This window comes from Hemicordylus capensis, chromosome 2, assembly GCF_027244095.1.
Source record: "Hemicordylus capensis ecotype Gifberg chromosome 2, rHemCap1.1.pri, whole genome shotgun sequence".
Taxonomy (NCBI): domain Eukaryota; kingdom Metazoa; phylum Chordata; class Lepidosauria; order Squamata; family Cordylidae; genus Hemicordylus; species Hemicordylus capensis.
The window spans coordinates 139,066,005-139,087,199 of record NC_069658.1 but is presented as its reverse complement, the minus strand read 5'-3'; the positions used below and the strand labels follow the sequence as shown (position 1 = coordinate 139,087,199).

At 45.5% G+C, this 21,195-nt stretch overlaps 1 protein-coding gene across 1 annotated transcript in view; it reads right to left on the bottom strand.

Moving 5' to 3' along the window:
- The window catches only part of ABCA1 (ATP binding cassette subfamily A member 1), a 135,020-nt gene that overhangs the window by 97,547 nt on the left and 16,278 nt on the right, over positions 1-21,195 (bottom strand). Inside the window, exons 2-3 of the mRNA XM_053303668.1 lie at positions 16,832-16,970; positions 4,852-4,945 (exon numbers count right to left, since the gene is read on the bottom strand). Coding sequence (XP_053159643.1) covers positions 4,852-4,945; positions 16,832-16,897 — 160 coding nt within the window. The 5' untranslated portion in view covers positions 16,898-16,970. The remainder of the gene's footprint in view (positions 1-4,851; positions 4,946-16,831; positions 16,971-21,195) is intronic.

Below are 21,195 nucleotides of genomic sequence, written 5' to 3'. Positions count from 1 at the left end.
TATTTAGCAGTGGGAAAGCAACTGGCCCTATCCATCCCCAGCACAGTATATCTCCAGTGGCTGTTGCTGGTGTCTGTCTTATGTTTCTTTTTTAGATTTTCTGAGCCTTTGGGGACAGGGGGCCATTTTGTTTATTTATATCTATGTAAACCACTTTGGGAACTTTGGTTGAAAAGCAGTATATAAATATTAGCTGTGTAAATTGTCACCATTGTCGTAACATACAATAAACCATGGCCAACAGCTAATGGTGGAAATACTTAAATTCCAGAACAGCACACGGAATCCCAATTTGCTGCTGAGCCATGAGCTGCATTCTTTTCTTCTTAGACAAGATTAAATGGTTCAGTGACTTTTTAAAAGAAAAAGTTACATTTCATTGAGAGCATTGAGTTGAGAACCTGCATGCCTTCAACTTGGTTAGTGTATTACACAGAAAGCTGCCTTCGCTCATAATAACATTAAAAAAACATCATACAGCAGATAACATCACAACTCTGTCCCTTTAAAGAGGTCACTGTGACACACATTCAAGGTTTCTCTCTAAAGCCCTTCTCTTGGTACACAAAGCAGACAAAGCTGAGGGTGTTCGCTACTTGAAAAAATGTTGTTGAAACAAAGCTGTGCTAAATGAAAAAGATCCGGTTACTCTTCCTCAGAAGGACAACATTAATAACAACCTCCATTGGCACAGCTCTTTAGGTGTACAGTGTTGCACACAATAATCCTCACGACCACCCTCAGTGGTGGATTAACAGACAGGTAGAGCAGGCATTTGCCTATGGCGGCAAAATTTGAGGAGCAGCAAATTTTGCCCCTCAAATTTCGCCGCCCCTTTCTGTGGGCAGCAGTGGCTGCAGCAAGGGTGGAGTGAGCGAGGAGAAAGTCCCCCCCCAAAAAAACCTTATTACAACAAAAAGGAAAACCTTTTTTGTTTAAAGTAAAAGGGTGGCAAAAGCCTTTTTGCCTATGTGCAGCAAAAAGCTTAATCCACCCTGACCACTCTGTAAGGCAGGGGTACACAACTCAAATGCCCTGGTGGGTCGAAACCAACCATTACTTGGTGTGCAGGGGGAAGAGATCAATGTTTAGCACATTAATGTTTGGCACATTAATTTCTATATTAAAATTAATTATTAACATATTAATGAAAGTGAGGGAACAGAAGGTTGAAATCATAGGGAAAGGTAAGGGGAAAGAGGGATGCTTTAAGTGGGCCCTAGAGATCAGATGATGCTTGGCATGATGTGGACTCAAGTGGCCAACTGCATTGAGCCACTGCAGCTCATCAGCAGGAGAGGTCAAGAGCTCTTTACATAAGAACAGCCCTGCTAGATCAGGCCCAAGGCCCATCCAGTCCAGCATCCTGTTTCACACAGTGGCCTCTGAGAAGCCCACAGGCAAGAGCTTAGGGCATGCCCTCTCTCCTGCTGTTTCTCCCCTGCAACTGGTATTTTGAGGCATCCTACCTCCGAGGCTGGAGGTGGCCTATAGCCACCAGACTAGTAGCCTTTGATAGACCTGTCCTCCATGAATTTGTCTAAGCCCCTTTTAAAGCCATCCAAGCTAGTAGTTAGAACCACCTCCCATGGCAAATGGAATGGGCCTTCACAGATCTTGCTCCAGGATATTCCTACCTGAAGGCCAGCAAAAAAGTCCCCCATGGGCCAGATCTGGCCCCCAGGCCTTATGTTGGGTAAGCCTGCTGTAAGGAAGGTCAGTATTAGTACTCCCATATCAGAAAGAGGATGAGGGCTTGCCTATGGCCACCTCCTGGTGGCCAGGACTGGATTTTAACCAGTGATCTCCCAGATGACAGTTCAGCATCTTAGCCTATATACTATGTGAACTCTCACATGTTATTAAAAGGAAAGAAAGAGGTTATCAGCTCAAGTTTAGAAATAAAAGAATTTACAGTCATTGGACATCATTCTGTTCTTTTCTGGAAGAGGTCTGAAAACGAGCACATTAATAAAATGGAAGGTGGGCGAGAGAGAATCCAAGAGGAACAGCAGGTGCAGACTGCCTCGACCCGATAACATTATTATTATTATTATTATTATTATTATTATTATTATTATTATTTTACATGTTATATCCCGCTCTTCCTCCAAGGAGCCCAGAGCGGTGTACTACATACTTAAGTTTCTCCTCGCAACAACCCTGTGAAGTAGGTTAGGCTGAGAGAGAAGTAACTGGCCCAGAGTTACCCAGCAAGTATAATGGCTGAATGGGCATTTGAACTCGGGTCTCCCCGGTCCTAGTCAGCTCTCTAACCACTACACTATGCTGGCTCTCAGCTGTGTGCGGTTAACTCTTCATTCTAGCAGATTCTGAGCAGCTCCTGACCTTCAACGCCAAATGCTGCCTACTAGCCCTGAATGGTGGTGGAGGGTGGGGTGGTTTACCTGGCAGGCCACAATATATGGCTCGTAGGCTGCGTTTGGCTTGGTGGCTCCCACACGAGAAGGCCTGCTCTAGATGTTGTCAAGCTTACCTTTTGGTACAATATTTTTGCCAACACTGTACAGCATTTTTTAAAACAGTGGTCTACATCCTACACACCCTCCCTCAGACTAACCCGTCTCACTGGGTTGTTGCGAGGGTAACATGGGATTGCCTCATGTACACTAACCTGTAGTTCCTGAAGGAACAGCAGTGGATATTTATGTGAGGCAATAGTCATGTCACAGCTGTCAGGAATTATTCATAAGATATATCATCTTTTTATAATCAAGTGCTAAAATATTTAACACAATAGAAATGAACAGGGGGGAAACCTAAAGTATCACCAATTTTTTGTGGTAATCTGAAAAATGCTTGATCTTAATTCTTCTAGCATCCTATTTGGAAGATCTTGAAAGGATCCCACACATGGCCCTTCCCACCTATTGATGTCCTCAGTAGAGGGCCTGATCTGCATCCTTCCCACATGAGAAGTATAGTGGGTAGGAACCTGGGACAGGGCCTTCTCAGTGGCAGCACTCAGGCTGTGGCATTCCCTCCCCCAAGAGACCCCTCTGGCCGCCTCCTTATTTTGGGCCTTGAATATGGATTAGTTGTCCTATGCCACACCCCATTAGTGGCTTTGTTGTGGCTGCTTGCTTTGCTGTGAATTTTACTCATGTTTGGTTGCCCTCTGGTATCATTTAATGTCGATTTTCTGCTTTTTTGTTTGTTGCCTCGAGAGCTCTTTGGAGGAAATAGTGGCTAATAAGCTTTAATATAAATAAACTTCTCTATGAACCCAATACTTGATCAGCCTTGATGCGACAAGCGCCCTTACTGCAGGTTAGAAACAAGGGTTCAACTCTAACATAGAATTAAGCAAAGTTGTGCCGTCAAGTCCATGTCGACTCCTGGCAACCACAGAGCCCTGGGGTTGTCTTTAGTAGAATACAGGAGGGGTTTACCATTGCCATCTCCCGTGCAGTATGAGATGATACCTTTCAGCACCTTCCTATAACACTGCTGCCCAATATAGGTGTTTCTCACAGACTGGGAAACATACCAGCAGGGATTCAAACCAGCAACCTCTTGCTCCCAAGGCAAGTTACTTCCCCACTGTGTCATTAAGTAACTCTATGTTACCTGATTCTATGTTCATCAACATAGAATTTAAGTACAATGTAATCAGCTAGTCATTTTTAGCAGGGGGTGGGGGCAGCAGCAGCAGTAAAGTTGGAGCAGGGGACAAAGCACAAGGTGAGAAAGAGGAGCTGGCTTGAGACCTGGCACAGATATTTCTTAGGTTTGTAGCTCAGGTTTTCCATTTGTCCTCAAAGTTAACCAAGTGTTTGTTCATAGCTGGCCTTCAGTGTGTGTAAGAAGACACCAAATACTGTGGCAAAATGTTGGGTCTTACTAGCAAGTGCCTTTTCATTTATTCAAAAGATAGAACAGATGTCCATGCTAGAAGGAAATCTTCAGGATTAGCAAGGCCCATTGCTTCTTTGATATGATGCAACAGCTTCCTCATGACAAGGAACTACTGCACTTTATGCAATCATTGACTCACCGATGGAGTTTTACCAGACTTCCTTTTTGTTGGTTTTTTTGGTGAGCTCTCTATTTTTGGCGGGGGTGGGGGGAAGTTCCTCTCTTTTGTAAGTGTATTATGGTGATGTAATGAACTGAGCAGTGAAAATGATGGACTATGTAGAATTTGATTATAATCACATGTTTAAAAGCCTTTTTAATATCCTGGCACCTTGCCTCACTTTAACCAGTTCTCTCTCTCTCTGTTACCTTCTCCTGATGTGCGACGTACTTCATGAAAGGTCTGACAATAACCAGAAGGCCCAAAGATGGTCACTGAACATCTGAAGCTGCCTTTCACTGGCCGACTTCCTAACACTGAACTTGTGCAATGACAAAGTTGTGCTACTACAAGAAGACTGCATCACTGCACTAAAGAATGGGGATTTTCAGAACTGCATAACTGCACCCTTGTTGTACTCTTGCACAAAAGCTCCCTGCAAAATACATGAGGTGTGCCACAGATCGTGCAAGTGCAAACATCTCTGCCCTAGCGCAACACTAGTCTGGAACACATGTGCCAGTTAGCCAGTTAGCAGCTAGTGCAACAGCCTTGTGCAAGTGCAGCATTAGTCAAGATGTTGGCCACTGATCCATTGGTCCATCTTGTCTTGTGCTGCCTTCTCTGAGTGGCCCTGGCTCTCTCAGACAAAGGTTGCTCGCCAACCCAGCTGCTACCCTAGAGCCTTCTTAGCTGCAGATATCAGGGATTGAACCTGGGACCTCCTGCATGAAGGACAACACATCAAACTCCTTGCATGGACTGCCTCTTCCGTTCTTACTTTCCCTCCACCAACAGGTGTCCATACTTACATTCATGTTGCTCATAGGGTGGATATGACAACCGCACAGAGATCAGTATGAAGAAGATGAACAAAGGCCAAGCAATTTCAATCAGCAGCTGGAGCTAGAAGAAGAGAAAAAGCAACAAGGCATTAGCATCACAGTGGTCGTCACCAAAAAACTGAGGACAATGAGGTGGATGTTCCATAAGGATAATCAAATCTTGATGTTTATGTGAACATAAGAACAGTCCTGCTGGGTCAGACCAAAGGTCCATTCAGTCCAGCATCTCTCCTTCTGTCAACCCAATGCATTTCTCCCATCCAGCTGCATCTCATTGTTGAATCAAAAACAGAAATGGGCCACTGAAATGGAGACCTCCCATTTTGAAGCATACTGCAATGCACATATCCACCTTCTCTGCAGCTACTCCTAGGCCATGGAATGTGCTCCCCACAAAAATCTGGGGCTTAACATTATTGGCCTTCAGGAGAGCCCTTAAGGCTTACTTTTTTAGTCTGGTTTAAAAAATGTTTTAAACAGTTTTATGTCGTGTTTGTTTTTAGCCTACTTTCCTGTGGCTTATGAGATCACCCGACATTCTGTGTGTGTGTCCCACATCAACTTCGCAATGCCTAGACCAATATGAACCAAATTGGGTACAGCTGTATAGACACATAGGGACACCTCAGCAGCATAGATTGTGGCGATGTCACCCACCACAATCCAAGATGGCGGACACATAAACTTTTGCGGCGCAAGTGCACTAACTTGTGGACGGTCTAACTGATTTGTACCAAATTTGGTTCAAATCAGTTAGACTGTCCACAAGTTAGTGCACTTGCGCTAACACACACAGGGACACCTCAATGGTGTAGTTTGTAATGATGCCGTCCACCACGATCCAAGATGATGGGCGCATGAACATTTGAGGTGCAAGAGATCTAACTTGTGGACCTTGATTTGAACCAAATTTTGTCCAGTTGTGGAGACAGTGAAATCAAAGTAGGTAGATTAGTTCTTACTAGAACTTGCTGATTGTTGTACTGATTTTGATTGTTATGTCTTTGTTTTATTTATTGTAAACTGCCCAGAGCTAACAGATAGGGTGGTATTACATGTATTTAAAGTAAATGTGTTTATTCGTAAAAGTTATTATCCTTCTTCCTCCTCGAAGACTCCAAGTGGCCCACAAACAACACAGCAGAACAATCGGTAAGACTACAACCACAACAGTAGTGTTCAGATCTGTCAGAGAATCATGCTAGAAGAATGGAAGAAAATCTCTGCAGTGGGTCTACCCACCACACACGCAAACCTCTCAACCCCAGACAGCATATGGGAGGATTTCTTGTCCTGTGAAAATGCAGCTCCTCCTTCAACAATGTCTTTTCAGTAGACCTCCAAGGCTTGAGGACTATTTCAGATCCTGAATCAACTGCCTTGACCCAAAGAAAGTACTGTACTCATCTGCACAGTTACTGGCAACTGTCATATACAATGTTTTCCATTTCAGCATTCAGTGCTGCATATGGCAACAATGTGAAGAGCTAAATTTAGAGACCCGACATTTAACATGAGGCCAAGACAGAAAGCAGGGCTGACGATTACTGTACCCCAGCTGAATCTAAACTGTAAATAAATCCAACTCCCTTCCCGCAAATACTCTACTTACAGACGGAGTGCCAGGGCACAACCTGAAGACACGAGACAGAGCAGCCCAGCCAAAACTAAGCAGGTCTGCATGTGGTCAGTGCTTGGATGGGAGACTCGGAGAAGCCTTTGTATACTGCCTTGGACTCCATGGAGAAAGGGGAGGATATTTTTGCATCAAATACATAAATAATAAAATGACAATGTGATGGAAAGGTGGACACAGCTTTCCTTGTTCCCAGAGCATTCAGAGGTGCTTACTGCATTGAAACACAAAGCGAATTCATCACCATTTGAGATATATAGCAAGAGATAGGTTGACCCATCTTGATTCAATTCACAATTGGCCTGAGAAAGCTGGAATAATTATTAAATCCATATTTTGTCCAGGTTATGTATTTATTTATTACTACATTTCTACAGCACCCCATCCAATGAGTCTGCAATTAGGAATCAAACTGGCCTCTAGGAACCTTACTGTGTCTAATTATGGTCCCCCACCCTCACTATCCCCTCATGGAGTTGCCCACATGGCAGGGCCTGACCTTCTCGGGGGGGGGGGCTTTCAAATGCAGAGGCCTCTCTCGGCCATACAGACCACTCCAACAACATCACTAGAGGTGCGCCTAGAGACCTCAAGGAAAGCCAAGTCCCTCTAGAGCCAATTTTGGAGACTGGGCCATTTCACAATGCAGATGATGGGCTAAAGATGTTCAAAATGCTCCCCCCACACACACACTCAAAAAGAAAGATCTGGCATCCTGCCAAGATTGTCTGCCTCCAGCCTCGATTAATTGCCTTGAGTTTGTTCTCTGTTGCTCCTCCAGGGAGCAATACATTTAAACATATTATGTCATAGGAACATAGGAAGCTGCCATATACTGAGTCAGACCATTGGTCTATCTAGCTCAGTATTGTCTTCACAGACTGGCAGTGGCTTCTCCAAGGTTGCAGGCAGGCATCTCTCTCAGCCCTATCTTGGAGAAGCCAGGGAGGGAACTTGGAACCTTCTGCTCTTCCCAGAGCGGCTTCATCCCCTGAGGGGAATATCTTGCAGTGCTCACACATCAAGTCTCCCATTCAGATGCAACCAGGGCAGACCCTGCTTAGCTATAGGAAAAAGTCATGCTTGCTACCGCAAGACCAGCTCTCCTCCCTAAAAATCTTGTCCTGTCTTGGAAACACCAGGGAGGGAATTTGAAACCTTCTGCTCTTCCCAGAGCGGCTCCATCCCCTGAGGGGAATATCTTACAGCGCTCACACTTCTAGTCTGCCATTCATATGCAACCAAGACATTCCCTGCTTAGCTAAGGGGACAAGTCATGCTTACTACCACAAGACCAGCTCTCCTCTGATTCCCCATCTCTTTAGGCCCCTTTACCACAACATTCCTGCCGACAAGCTTGTTGCCTACTTGCTGTCACCAGCCCCCCAAATGCACCAAGTTAGAAATCTAACTTGGTACTAGTGTCAATCTCGTCTTGACCACAATCAAGGTAGAGCTTTTGACCAGGGCTGCACAACTTTTGGCCCTCCTGCCGATGTTGGACTACAGCTCCCACCATCCCTGACTACTGGCCACTGGGCATTATGGTCGTTCAAAAAGAGCTGGAGGGTCAAAGTTGCTCAGCTCTGCTTTAAGTAATCCTCCCTTTTAAGCTCTCCACCCTGCACCCACATCCATTAGGGAGGCAAACCGATTATGGAAAGAATGCATGTGAAGACTTGAAAACAATACACTATGTAAGTGTCAGAAGTGTAACAATTCTGCAACTGTTGCTGGCAAGTTTCACTGCTGTAAATGGTGCAAATCCATCAGAGGATTTCATTAAGAATGCATTCTTAGATTTTACAGCTTTTTAAAAAACCAACAAAACTGTTTCCTCCCCTGTTAGAGTTCATCCAGTAAATGGCTCAGCTTGCATTTCCCATCTCTGCCAGTTTCCAGACTTCAGCAGCTGAGATGAGCATTGCGAAAGCTGGGTTCAAAGCTCAGCCTGACGTGTGCAGCTCAAGAGTTGCATTTGTGCTGCTGGAAGACATCCAGGACAAAGTATATCCTGGCTGAACCCTGTGGGAGGAAAGCAGCTTCAGGGGTTGAAACTGAACAAATATGCCCTGGCTCATCTCCCTCTTCAGTGTCTCTTCCTGTTCATTTGTCCCTTTCAAAATAGCTAGCTGCCTAAGAATCTAGTGCAATCACACTGCTCAGGTAGGCAAGGGATCAATCACAGTCCACTAGAGACCAGGTTTTGGTAGACCAGTGCCACTGCCACCACTTCTACTGCACCAGAAATCCATCAACATTGTTGGACCACACACACACACACACACACACACACACACACACACCCCTGGACCAAGTGTTCTGCACCACAGAATCCCTCAAGGATTATTTCAGCACAAGCCACAAAGATGGCACTGACACTGTACGGCCTCACACAGACAAGAGCAGCACCACCTTTATATGGGCATGCTCCCTGCTTATACAAGTATGGCACCGACTTATTCTGGGATGGTACCACTCTGCATGTGCTTCATCACCATGTTTGCAAAAGGATATCCCAGTGATGGGAGACTGGTAATGGAGTATCACTTATAGCTGGATCATGGGGCTATACAGTCCACCATCCCCAGTACACAGAACTGTATAGCATTCCATGTCCCAGAAAAGCATGGCTCAAAATCAGGGCTGGTAGTCAAGATTATTGGTGCAGATATTTACAGATGGGGTTAATGGGGACAACTGTTTGCCAAGGGGTAACTTGCCACAGCATGCATGCAAACAGGCTAGGAGGCCAACATCTGTACCATTGTGGTAAATGGAAAGGAGAGCTGGTCTTGTGGTAGCAAGCATGACTTGTCCCCTTAGCTAAGCAGGGTCTACCCTGGTTGCATTTGAATGGGAGACTAGAAGTGTGAGCACTGGAAGAGCTTCCCCTTAGGGGATGGAGCCGCTCTGGGAAGAGCAGAAGGTTCCAAGTTCCCTCCCTGGCTTCTCCAAGATAGGGCTGAGAGAGATTCCTGCCTGCAACCTTGGAGAAGCCGCTGCCAGTTTGGGTAGACAATACTGTGGTAGATGGACCAATGGCCTGACTCAGTATATGGCAACTTCCTATGTTCCTATGAGTGTAGTGCTTTGTTTTCCCTCCACCATTTACATAATGTATGACATGGGCAATCCCTGAACACATCCAGCTGCCAGGATGCACAGGTCCTGTATTTGTTCCTTTTTGAGGTGGAAGAATTGCATTGGGTGAGCTTCCTCATGATTCATCTAGGATTGCCTGCCTTCCCATAAAGTGTGTGGTAGGACAGAGGCAGCATGCCTGCCCTGGAATGTTGACAAAGCCTCTGCATGGCCAGGAGTGCTCATTCGTGGTTTACTGGGGGGCAGCAGCGAGATCATGGTATTAAGGCTGCCCAAGTAGGTCAGGGCGGAGTGGCGGGTCCAAACAGGACTACTGATGAAGGCAGGTACTGGGAGGCGATGGCAGCAGGGTCTGGAGCCTAGTAGTGGGTGGAGACAGGTCATAGGAGCAAGGCTGCAGGAGACAATGGGGAACACGTTGTGTTCAACACGAGCTAAGGCTTGAAGGTCTCTGCTACTGGCTGGGTCCAGAAGCTAGGGGAGCTGGAGACAAGACCAGCAAGAGAGCGGTTGTTCCCTGCTAGACTGAGTGGCTTACAAAGCGGCTTAGGGCAGCCATAATGTCCATCCTGTTGCATACAAAGAAATCTCACAAAGATGATTCCAGGATACAAGTGATGAAGTGAATTCTTGTTAGTAAGTCCTTGTGAGTCATAGTCCTTCTTGGTAAATCTTTATAAGTCCTTAAAAAAACCTATCCGGATAGCAGTAATTTTTGCTGAAGCTTCTTCAGGAAGGACTTATATACTCATGCATAATTCTACATAGCAACTTTCTTTATGGTAATGCTTTGATGGACATTATTATCATTGTAAAGAGGAGAGCTGGTCTTGTGGAGAGAGGGGAGCTGGTCTTGTGGTAGCAAGCATGATTTGTCCCCATAGCTAAGCAGGGTCTGCCCTGGTTGCATATGAATGGGAGACTTGATCTGTGAGCACTGCAAGATATTCCCCTCAGGGGATGGAGCTGCTCTGGGAAGAGCAGAAGGTTTCAAGTTCTCTCCCTGGCTTCTCCAAGATAGGGCTGAGAGAGATTCCTGCCTGCAACCTTGAAGAAGCCACTGCCAGTCTGTGAAGACATTACTGAACTAGATAGACCAATGGTCTGACTCAGTATATGGCAGTTTCCTATGTTCCTATGATTCCTTGTGGTGAATATCTGCCATTTGAGCCATTCTGTGGATATTGTTTATTGTATGGTTTCCCCTTGTAACATGCTCAGCACGTATGGGGATATCTTCTTTGTGTAGTACCTATTCTCATACCCATGCTAGAGCTTTTGGGTGGTGTATGGCACAATCCTTGGATTTAGAGCTTGGATATATGTATCATCACTAATTTCATATTTATATACCTATTTATTACTTTTGGAAGTTTTGTAATTACTATTGGATATGCTCCGTATTGTGGCATCTCCTGGTTCCAAGGCCTCGAAAGGGGCTTCAGGCGGGTCCCCGCTCCTGCTTCGGTGGTCTTTGCACTAGCTGGGGCTTCAGTAGGCATATCTGGGACCTCAGGTTTGTTGGTCTTAGCCCCCTCCTGATCTTGTTCAGGCTCACTGCTGAGGCCCACATCACAATCTGTTTCCCTGACTACCTCCTGATCCGACTCCTCTGAGTCTGACTCTTGTGGTCTGAGGCAGACAATGCCTCTCTGACAATGCCTCTCCCTGACAATGCCTCTCCTCCACTGTGCTGAAGAACTCTGCCATGGACCCTGACAAAGTGTCGAACAATCAAGCAGTCATAAATGAAGTTCTGAACATGCACGAGCCAGCCCTGGGGAAAGCTGTTCAGATGATTTATAGTTGGGGATCTTACTGTGATTTGACTAGCGGCAAATTATGATTCGCCCTTCTGTGTCTCCTCTCCTGCTGTGCTGAATTTTCACAGGGTTCAAGTTGCTCTGTGAAAAAGAAGGGTTCACTGGGGGCAGGTGGGTTTAAGTAGTTCTTTAAAATCCTGCGTTATGTCAACCCTCTTTGCATCTGTTCACTGACCCAGCACCACTTTTTTAAAAAATCTTAGAAGAAAAAAGAATTGGCCTTCTAGAAATAGTGGGGTTGTCACACAAAATCCAACTTGCTGACATCATAAGAACATAAGAACAGCCTTGCTGGATCAGGTCCAAGGCCCATCTAGTCCCGCATTCTGTTTCGCATAGTGGCCCACCAGATGCCGCTGGAAGTCACAGGCAGGAGTTGAGGGCATGCCCTCCCTCCTGCTGTTACTCCCCTGCAACTGGTATTCAGAGTCATCCTGCCTTTGAGGCTGGATGAGGGCAAATCACTGAGGGCAAAACTATTTAGAGTGAACACATTGCCCATAAACTTGATTTGCCCTCCATAACACCCTCACCACAATGGCTGGTCACTGCGGCCAAGGATGATGGAAGTTGTAATCGAATAGCAACTGGGGAGCCAAAGTTGGGGACTCCTCCTGTGCTAGCCAAACTGACTTGCTCCACTGAGAAGCGCCTTGTTGCTAGAAAGAAGGTGGCCGGTTTACTTTTGTTTTCAAATGCACTGAAGCAGCACTGATGCAACAGGCAATCAGGGCAGCAAATGGACAGGAAAAGGTACTGGGGAACAAAGTGCTGTAGGAGGACAATAAAGATGTGGGGAAGGGCACTGAATTTGGAGGTGACATGTGGCTCTGAGCACTAACCTTTTGCCCTCGTTTGTGTGTGCTCACAGAAAATGTAACCAATATGTGCTCCCTGTTTTGGCTCAAGAGAAACTCATCTCATTTGATGATGTATTTGCCTGGGAAAGTGTGTTAGCCATTGCGAGTGCCTGTCCAGAAGCACTTGGCTCATTACAACCAAAAACATGTCGATCCAGGGGAAGCACTTTCTGGGAAGCCTTTCTCGTTGAGAGATGCAAACAGAATAAATCAGTGGTGGTTTGGGTTAATCCATTCCTTGATCCAGGATAGCTTTTGAATGGGGCTTGAGTTACTTGTATCTCTGTACATAAAATCTCATTGAACAAAAAGCCATGAAATGCAAAGGTGGAAAAAAGGTCTGTGACATTTATATGGAGAGCTCAAACCTATCCAAGATATTAACAGTGATCCCTTCCCATTAGCAACCACAGGTGATTATACGGTTGTTCTTGCTCTGCTGGTTTAATACTCATTGTTGGGTTTGTTTCACTACTGTGACACCCTCATTGTTTAAGAAGGGAAGTAAGAGCCCTTTGAAACAGGCCAGGAAGTATCCATACATTTAACAGCATGGTTCAAAGGAGCTTGCTCCCCTCTCCAGTTTCATTTCACTTTCCTCAAGCCAAATGCTTCTGCCACAGTCTGTTCATGTAGGGAGTCTTGTCCACATGAGGGGTCATCACACTGGGTGCCCTCCTAACCTTCTCTAGGGGAAGACTTGGGTGACCAACAGCACATCCTTCCTAATTCAGAGCAGGGGTCACTGATATCCTCGGCCTGGGGAGCCATATGCTTTAGAACAAAAGTATTTAAGTGAGGAGAGCACCTAGAGGCTGGAGCCAAATCAACAGGCAGGAACAAAACAGGTATTGCCCCACACTGGGAAGTGAAGGTGCAGCGGTATGGGTGGAATTCCAACTGGCCCCTAAACACTCCCATTAATTCCCAGGCACTATACTCCTGAGAGTTCTGTTGTGCGGCTTAGTTTTGACACAGCAGTGCATACAAAACTGCCTCGCACAAAAGGAACATGTACCAGTCGATGTTTGTGCAAGAGGGATCAAGAGAAATGGTGTCTTCTCTTCAGGCAGGAGGGATGTGTACCAACAATGGCACACGTATGAGAACTGTTCTCACGGCCATTGGCTGGGTAGGGTCAAGCATCCTACTCCGCTCTGAGAGCTGTGCATGCTCCCGACTTCCAGTCATGTGTGAGTTAAAACCTAGGTCAGAGCAGGGGAAAGTGATCATCATCCTACCCAAGGTAGGAAGACATACTGTAGGAGCCTGTACCCGCCTCCCACACTATCACTTTCCCCTCCTCCAACCTGGCTGTTAACTACAGAACCAAAAGTCAGGGGCTTGCCCTTCCCAGTTAATGGCCATAAGAACAAGCCTAGCTTATAGGCTTCTTTGGTTAGGTGTACATCTAAGATTTTATTTGAATTAAGACATTCAGTGTCACATCTGTACCAAGAACACATGTCTGGCTGCAGGACTGTTAATACTGTTCTTACCTCCAAACACTCCCTCTTCCCAAAGGAAACTGTTCCTAGAAGGGATACCCTGGATTTTCCACCACTTGAGGGAAGAGGAAAGGTTTCAACACAGCCAAGGTTAAGCTCTTCTAAGCCCAATTAGTTCTATCAGAAAGCTAAGCAACAGCTTAAATCTTACCCATTAAAGAGACAAGCTTAATTTTATATGGATTGTGAATATCGTTTTCTACCAGGTTAAAGAGATTAAAAGGATGCAACAGGCATATCTGCCCAATGTCATCATCACCATTCCAGAATTGTTGCCATAGTTATTCATGAATGTGTCCTTACGGTGCTAGGAAAATGCACAGCACAATGCAGAAGGCTATGGAAAATAATGTTCTTGGCAATTCTATCAACTTTTTGCAGGAGCATGTTGTAGTGGACTAAGGATCTGACATATAAGAGCCCCTGGTGGCGCAGTGGTAAAACTGCCGCCCTGTAACCAGAAGGTTACAAGTTCGATCCTGACCAGGGGCTCAAGACTGACTCAGCCTTCCATCCTTCCAAGGTCAGTAAAATGAGTACCCAGAATGTTGGGGGGCAATATGCTAAATCATTGAAAACCGCTTAGAGAGCTTCGGCTATAGAGCGGTATATAAATGTAAGTGCTATTGCTATTGCTATGCTCCTCATAAAAGCATAACACAGGAAAGCGCAAGTTGTGTGTTATGAATTATGCATTAGATGCAAAGAAGTCTAGAAGTTAAATTTCAAAAACATAACCAGATATTTTCCAAGGGCCAAAACAGAGATCCCCAAGAATGTGGAAACATGCCTCTTAACAATGCATTCACCTGAATGCCAGTTTGATCTTTAGATGCCATATTCTTGTTTGTGCATGGCCCACTGAAACATGCTCTTACATCCAAGATGAGATTACTCAAAACATATTTAATTCAAGTGATAACAAATCATTGATCAATCCATTTCATCATGAAGGGAATCTGTGTTAGACAGAATCTCAGGACCTGGTTATAAATAACAAATTTCACAGCAATACCACTGGAAACAGCACCATTTTGGTGAGCATTCCCAGCCCGTGAATATAACAGTGCTGTTATATTACATGTGTCCCAGATGCTGCTGGTGTGGCAGGAAAACTCCTCCGCTTAAGGGAGGAGAGCTGGTCTTGTGATAGCAAGAATGAATTATCCCCATTGCAAAGCAGGATCTGCCCTGGTTTGCATTTGCATGGGAGACTACATTTGTGAGCACTGCAAGATATTCTCCTTAGGAGATAAGGCCGTTTTGGGAAAAGCGTCTGCATGCTTGTATGCAGAAGGTTCCAAGTTCCCTCCCTGGTAGGGATGTGCATGAACCGAGGTCCTTGCCCTGGTTTGGTGCCAAACCGGCTCAGATGAGATACGAACTGGTCTGGTGCCATGGGGAGGGGAGTGGTGAGCAGGATCTTTACCTGCTCTCCGCCACCACATGCAGCTTCCTGCTGCAGCAGCACTCATCCCAAGAACTTGTATGTGGCACCGGCATGCATGGGCTCTTGGGACTAGTACCGCTGCAGCAGGAAGCTGCATGTAGCACCTCCCTACTCCTTGGCATCTCCAGATAGGGCTGAGAGAGACTCTCACCTGTAACCTTGTAGAAGCTGCTGCCAGTTTATGTAGACAATACTGAGCTAGATAGACTAATGGTCTGATTTGGTATATGGCAGCTTCCTATGTTCCTATGTACATAGCACCTGCAAAGCATAGTAAATAGTTATGAGGGAGAAAGCTAATTTACCATGGAGATGCCACATAGGAACATAAGAACAGCCCTGCTGGATCAGGCATAAGGTCCATCTAGTCCAGCATCCTGTTTCACACAGTGGCCCATCAGATGCCTCTGGGGAGCCCACAGGCAAGAGGTATGTGCATGCCCTCTCTCCTGCTGTTGCTCCCCTGCAACTGGTATTGAGAGGCATCGTGCCTCTGAGGCTGGAGATGGCCCACAGTCACCAGACTGGTAGCTATTGATAGACCTGTCCACCATGAATCTGTCTAAGCCCCTTTTAAAGCCATCCAAGCTGGTGGCCATCACCACATCCCATGGCAAAGAATTCCACAGATTAATTATGCGCTGTGTGAAAAAGTACTTCCTCTTGTCGGTCCTAAATTTCCCAACCTTTAGTTTCATGGGGTGATCCCTGGTTCTAGTGTTGTAAGAGTGGGAGAAAAATTGATCTCTGTCCACCCTTTCTAATCCAGGCATAATTTTATACACCTCGATCATGTCTCCCCTTAGTCACCTCTTTTCCAAGGTAAAGAGCCCCAGATGCTGTAGCCTAGCCTCATACGAGGGTGCTCCAGGCCCCAACATGATCATTTTGGTTGCCCTCTTCTGCACCTTTTCCGGTTCTACAATATCCTTCTTAAGATATGGTGACCAAAGCTGTACGTAGTACTCCAGACGTGGCCACACCATATATTTGTATAAGGGCATTATAATATTAGCATTTTTGTTTTCAATCCCCTTCCTAATGATTTCTAGCATGGAATTAACCTTTTTTCACAGTGGCCACGCACTGAGACGATACTTTCAACGAGCTGTCCACCACAACCCCAAGATCTCTCTCCTGGTCAGTCACCGATAGCTCAGATCCCATCAGCGTATATGTGAAGTTGGTGTTTTTTGCCCCAGTGTGCATCACTTTACACTTGCTTACAACTTTACCACATTTAGCAGCATCCCCATGGCCCATGCAACATATAATCCAACTTCATGACAAGTGTCAAAAATGGATCATCGCTGAACACTAGATTAGTTTATCACTGATTTATATGTCAAGCTTCTTTCAACAAACCTCAAAGTCTTTGCCATAAATCAAAGCCCCACACCTATTCCTATCACAGTGACTATTCAGATCCATGGGAGCTTTGCGTACATGAGCAGCAACGTAGCATTTATTGCACCAAAAATGACTGCCTGAGAAGGCCCCATGTCAGAAACCAAGCCACATGACACTTGCCCATTCAGGCAAACAGAGCAATAGCATGAACATACCGTTTGTCTTCTCCTATAGGTGAAATTCTTCCATAGCAACAACCCCAGCTGTGTCCAGAATGCCATCTTCTCTCTGTATACACCAGCAGCAGCACAGATGGCAACAGCACACAGCAGAGACACTGTGGCTGGTCATCAACTAGAAACAAAGGGAGAAGATTAGCAGCTGAAGTTAGTTAATTCTTAAAGTAAATAGATTCAAGGGCCACATTGACCTCTCCTGCGCATGCAGTTTCTGTTGGAAATTCTCTGTGGTGAGAGAATCCCTTTCTCATTATAGCAGAGTGCACAGAGGCACAACACAGCGGAAATTTAGTTAGGCATGCGTGTATGCTGAGAGTAAAGTAACTTGGAGCCAATTAATAGTTTCAAATCAATATATAAGGCATTTATTAAGGAACTCCATTCTAGATAGGAAAGTGAGAAGTTAGGATCTCTAATCTATCTAGCTGGATGCAGATGGATTCTGCATCTTCTCTGCACACGTGGTGCAGGGAAAGAGGCTTGCCATGTTGCAAGGTAGAAGGACAGGTAGGAAAGAGAGGAGCGGAAGGAAGTTAGTCCCTGAAATTAGCAATCTACATATCAAAGGGATAGTATCAGAGCAGTGGAGAAGGGATGACCAATGTCTTGACCCTCTAGCCCTCTGACTCACTAGTCTGTCCTCCACTGTCTGAGACGAGACAGCGCAAAGTTCTTAACTTCCAACATTTTCATCCCTACCAGAGTTGTGGCTCAGAAAGAAGCCATTGAGAAAGACATTATGGCAAGTCATACAACCATGAACCAGGTAGGAGACAAGTCCTACCCAGTTTCAGGAGCTGGGTGTACTCCTGTTTTGCAGTCGTGTTGCATAAAAACAAGGCTGGAGGTGGGGAACTTGTTCAAGCTCCAGCTAGTTAGGACAATTTCCCCATCTACATCGTTCAGAAGCTGGGGACAGAATCTGGGTAGGGCATTCTCATCCTACCCAATGGGGGCTGAGCTTACGATCAAGCTCCCCATTTCTGACCTTCTTTTTATCTAACACATGATGGCAAAACGGGAGCACACCCAGCTCCCAAAACTGGATAGGACTTGCCTCCTACCCAGTCCACGGTCATGTGAATTGCCCTATTGTTTTTATCCTGGAAGTAAAGAGGCTTAATTCTAGATCCACAAAAGTTGCTTTTGGAAGCTGGCATTACCAAATCTTGTTTCTGAGCACTCTACAGCTACCCCAATATTGTCTACCCTGAATGGCAGCAGCTGTTCAAAGTCTTTCCCGTTCCTACCACTCCCAAACCCTCTTAAGCGGAAATGCTGGGAACTGAACCTTGAGGTCTTCTGCATACCAAGTACGCATTCCTACCATTGAGACCTGAGCCTTCTCCAAGGTTGGCATGGAGGCCTATTGGCCTAAAGTCAAGTTGCCAACATCCCCTGTTGCTGAACATCCCAGCCCTCTATGGCAAAATTGATGGCCTGCCTTTCTGGAACATGCTTGATCCATTGAGCTCCTCAGAACAGTTAATTCTTAAAGTAAATAAATTCAAGGGGCGACATCACTGCAGCATCCCTCCATTCAGAAATGGTGATACAGCAGACGGTGTGTGTGTGTGTGTGTGTGTGTGTGTGTGTGTGTGTGTGTACACACACACATACATGAGCAGGATAGTAAAGGAAACATTTTGGTTCACCACAGTGTTCTGGCACCAACTAAAAGGCAGACATTTTCTTTCTGGGCCTTTAACTAAAATACAGTCCTCACACACAAGCCAAGTCCACCCACTACCCAAGATCTTATTTTCACAGCAGGACGGGTGGGATTAAAACATGCTGTGGCAATTGATTCTCAACTCTTCCCTTGCCACAGCTGTACTAGGCAAATATTCAGCAGCCTTTGGGAAGGGGGAAGCTTTTGGCAAACAATACCGTTGTTTGCTTTCAGACTGGGGGGGGGAATGGCAAGGGGGAGAAACCTTTCCCCTAGAAAATAACTATTTAGTCAGTGACAAGGCAGTCTTATAAAACCACAGAGGCAGACAGTGCAGGCTCTTGATAATAGGCTTAACCCTACTGAGAAGCACACCACCTACACAACCATAATTCTTTTGAAAATTGGGTGAAGAAGAAGAAGATCTAGTCCTCAAGGTTTTAGAGATCACCAGCCTTCCTATGCTGCATTATAGGACCTGCGCTTTAAAGTTTCAGGCCTTTTTAACATGCTTAGCTGCATATGATTGCCTGTAGAAGTGAATCATTCTTCTACAGGCAAGTAGGGTTGTCTGTCTCTAGCTTGTGCAGGGGACCCAGGGCAAAAAATAGTTTGCAGCCCCCCCTAAAAAAAAATCAATATTGTTCTAGTCCTATAACAGCTAGAAGAATGTCTGTTGCTGTGCAGGAGCAACAGGGGCACCCTGGCCAGCCGCCCCACCCTAGCCCTCCCGTTTCAGACAGCCACGAATAGCAGGCAGGTTGAAATGCAGCAGGGACTGCATGGAGATCTCAGCTATATGTTCCAACACCTCCAGATGCAGCCACCATGAATGTGCAGTAGCTGGACTGATCCCCTCCTCCCCACATGGAGTTACTGGTTGCTACAACTGACCTTGGTTTGATCTCCACATGCCCTTGACGGGCACCCATCCCACCCAACTGCATAGAGGTTGCCAAATATATGAACTGGGCATCGGTGACTGGAAAAAGAGGGCTTGTGCAACCACAGTCCAATATTAAGCTCAGGAGGACTCAAGATCTATTTGTGGTACAAATAGATGAGATCCATGCTTATGTGTACCAAGCTGGTGGTTTTTAATAAAGCAGTGAAGGCACCATTCAGATCAGGGCCATGGAGCTGGTATGGAGGGGAGGGTTAACCCTCTCCTCCCCTACTCCACAATTTCCCCAATCCGTCCTCCTTAAACAACTCTTCGCCTTGCAGGGCAAAATACACAGAGGTACCATATGCCGTATTCACCGTAGGGAATACATCCCCACTTCCCACATTTGGAATGAAGAACAAGGAATGAAAGACTTCAGCATCTGGGCTGCTCTCCCACCTCCCAATGGAATCGCCTGGAGGGCAGCTCCACAGCATCCTGGCGTGCTAATATCAGCTTTCCCTGCTGTTTTGAATGTGCTGTTCTGGTAAGAGATAAAAGGATTCCAGCCTCCTTGGGAAAATCAGCCCAGGCTCTTTCATAATCACGATCAAAGGTTGGTCCTCAGCTTCTATTGCAACCAATGTTTGACTTCTGTACAAATCAGTAGGCTCCTGAATTTAAGCTCTTATTGATTTTACATCCAAAGAAATGGCTAATTTAAAAAAGGAGAACACTAAATTGCAGCAGACATGGACAACAGCGCTGCCATTCTCACTTTGCACAGAGCACTCAAAGTTGGTAAGAGGCAGCATGAGAGAGATGTCCAGGGCTGGTCTTTCCCAAGTTGGGGAGGAGAGCAGTTGAGGGTGCCTTGCCCAAGGGATCAAAACCCCTGGGCCAGCACGGGTACCACAGGGCTGCCTACAGGGCTGAAGTGGTTTGCCCAGGCATCTGCATCACTTGATGACAGTAGGATCAAGATATGCTTGTTACATGTGTTAAGGAGGAGGAGGAAGAGTTTGTTTGTTTGTTTATTACATTTATATACCACCCAAAACACAAGTTGTCTGGGCGGTTCTGTACTCCTGTACTACATCTTAGCTGGAGGGCTTAAACTGCACAGCTCTGCTCCGACCACTACATCTTTTGAAAATTATCCTGTTGCTTTTATGAGATCCAGTAATTCTGTGATAATATCATTCCCTCTCTCTCTCCCTTTTCCTTGTTAAGATCTTTTTTGGTTGAATTCTTATATGATTTTATGTATTCTACTTCCAACAAGAACCCTCTCTCCTTCCAAATCCATACCACCAATTTTAAATCTAGCTCATTATCAGACCAAGTGATTAAACATCAGGAGATGCCAAAATACAGCCCCTCCTTTTGCTCACACACACACACACACAAAAAGGTTGAGCAATGTTCCTTTCAAAAGGACATCATCACCCAAGGCAGTTTGCTAATGACAGACTATCACCATAAATTAGGGAGAAAAGGTTTACAGGAATTATGCAAAGTGGCATCCCTGCCCTTCTTGGAAGGGAGAGAGAGTTATATTATGCTTTCCAGACTTAGATGATTAGGTTTTGAAGACAAATTTGATTCACACTGGAACTGTTCTGCATCCTTTTTTTTTTTTAAACAGGCATTTTCGTTGCTTCTTCAGTCCTAAATCAGAAGGCATTCTCAGAAGGTCCAGCAAGGATTGGATACATTGGCTAATGAGATTGGCAAGATTTGCAGTTTGCATCTTCCAAAAAGACTAGGCACTAGATTGCT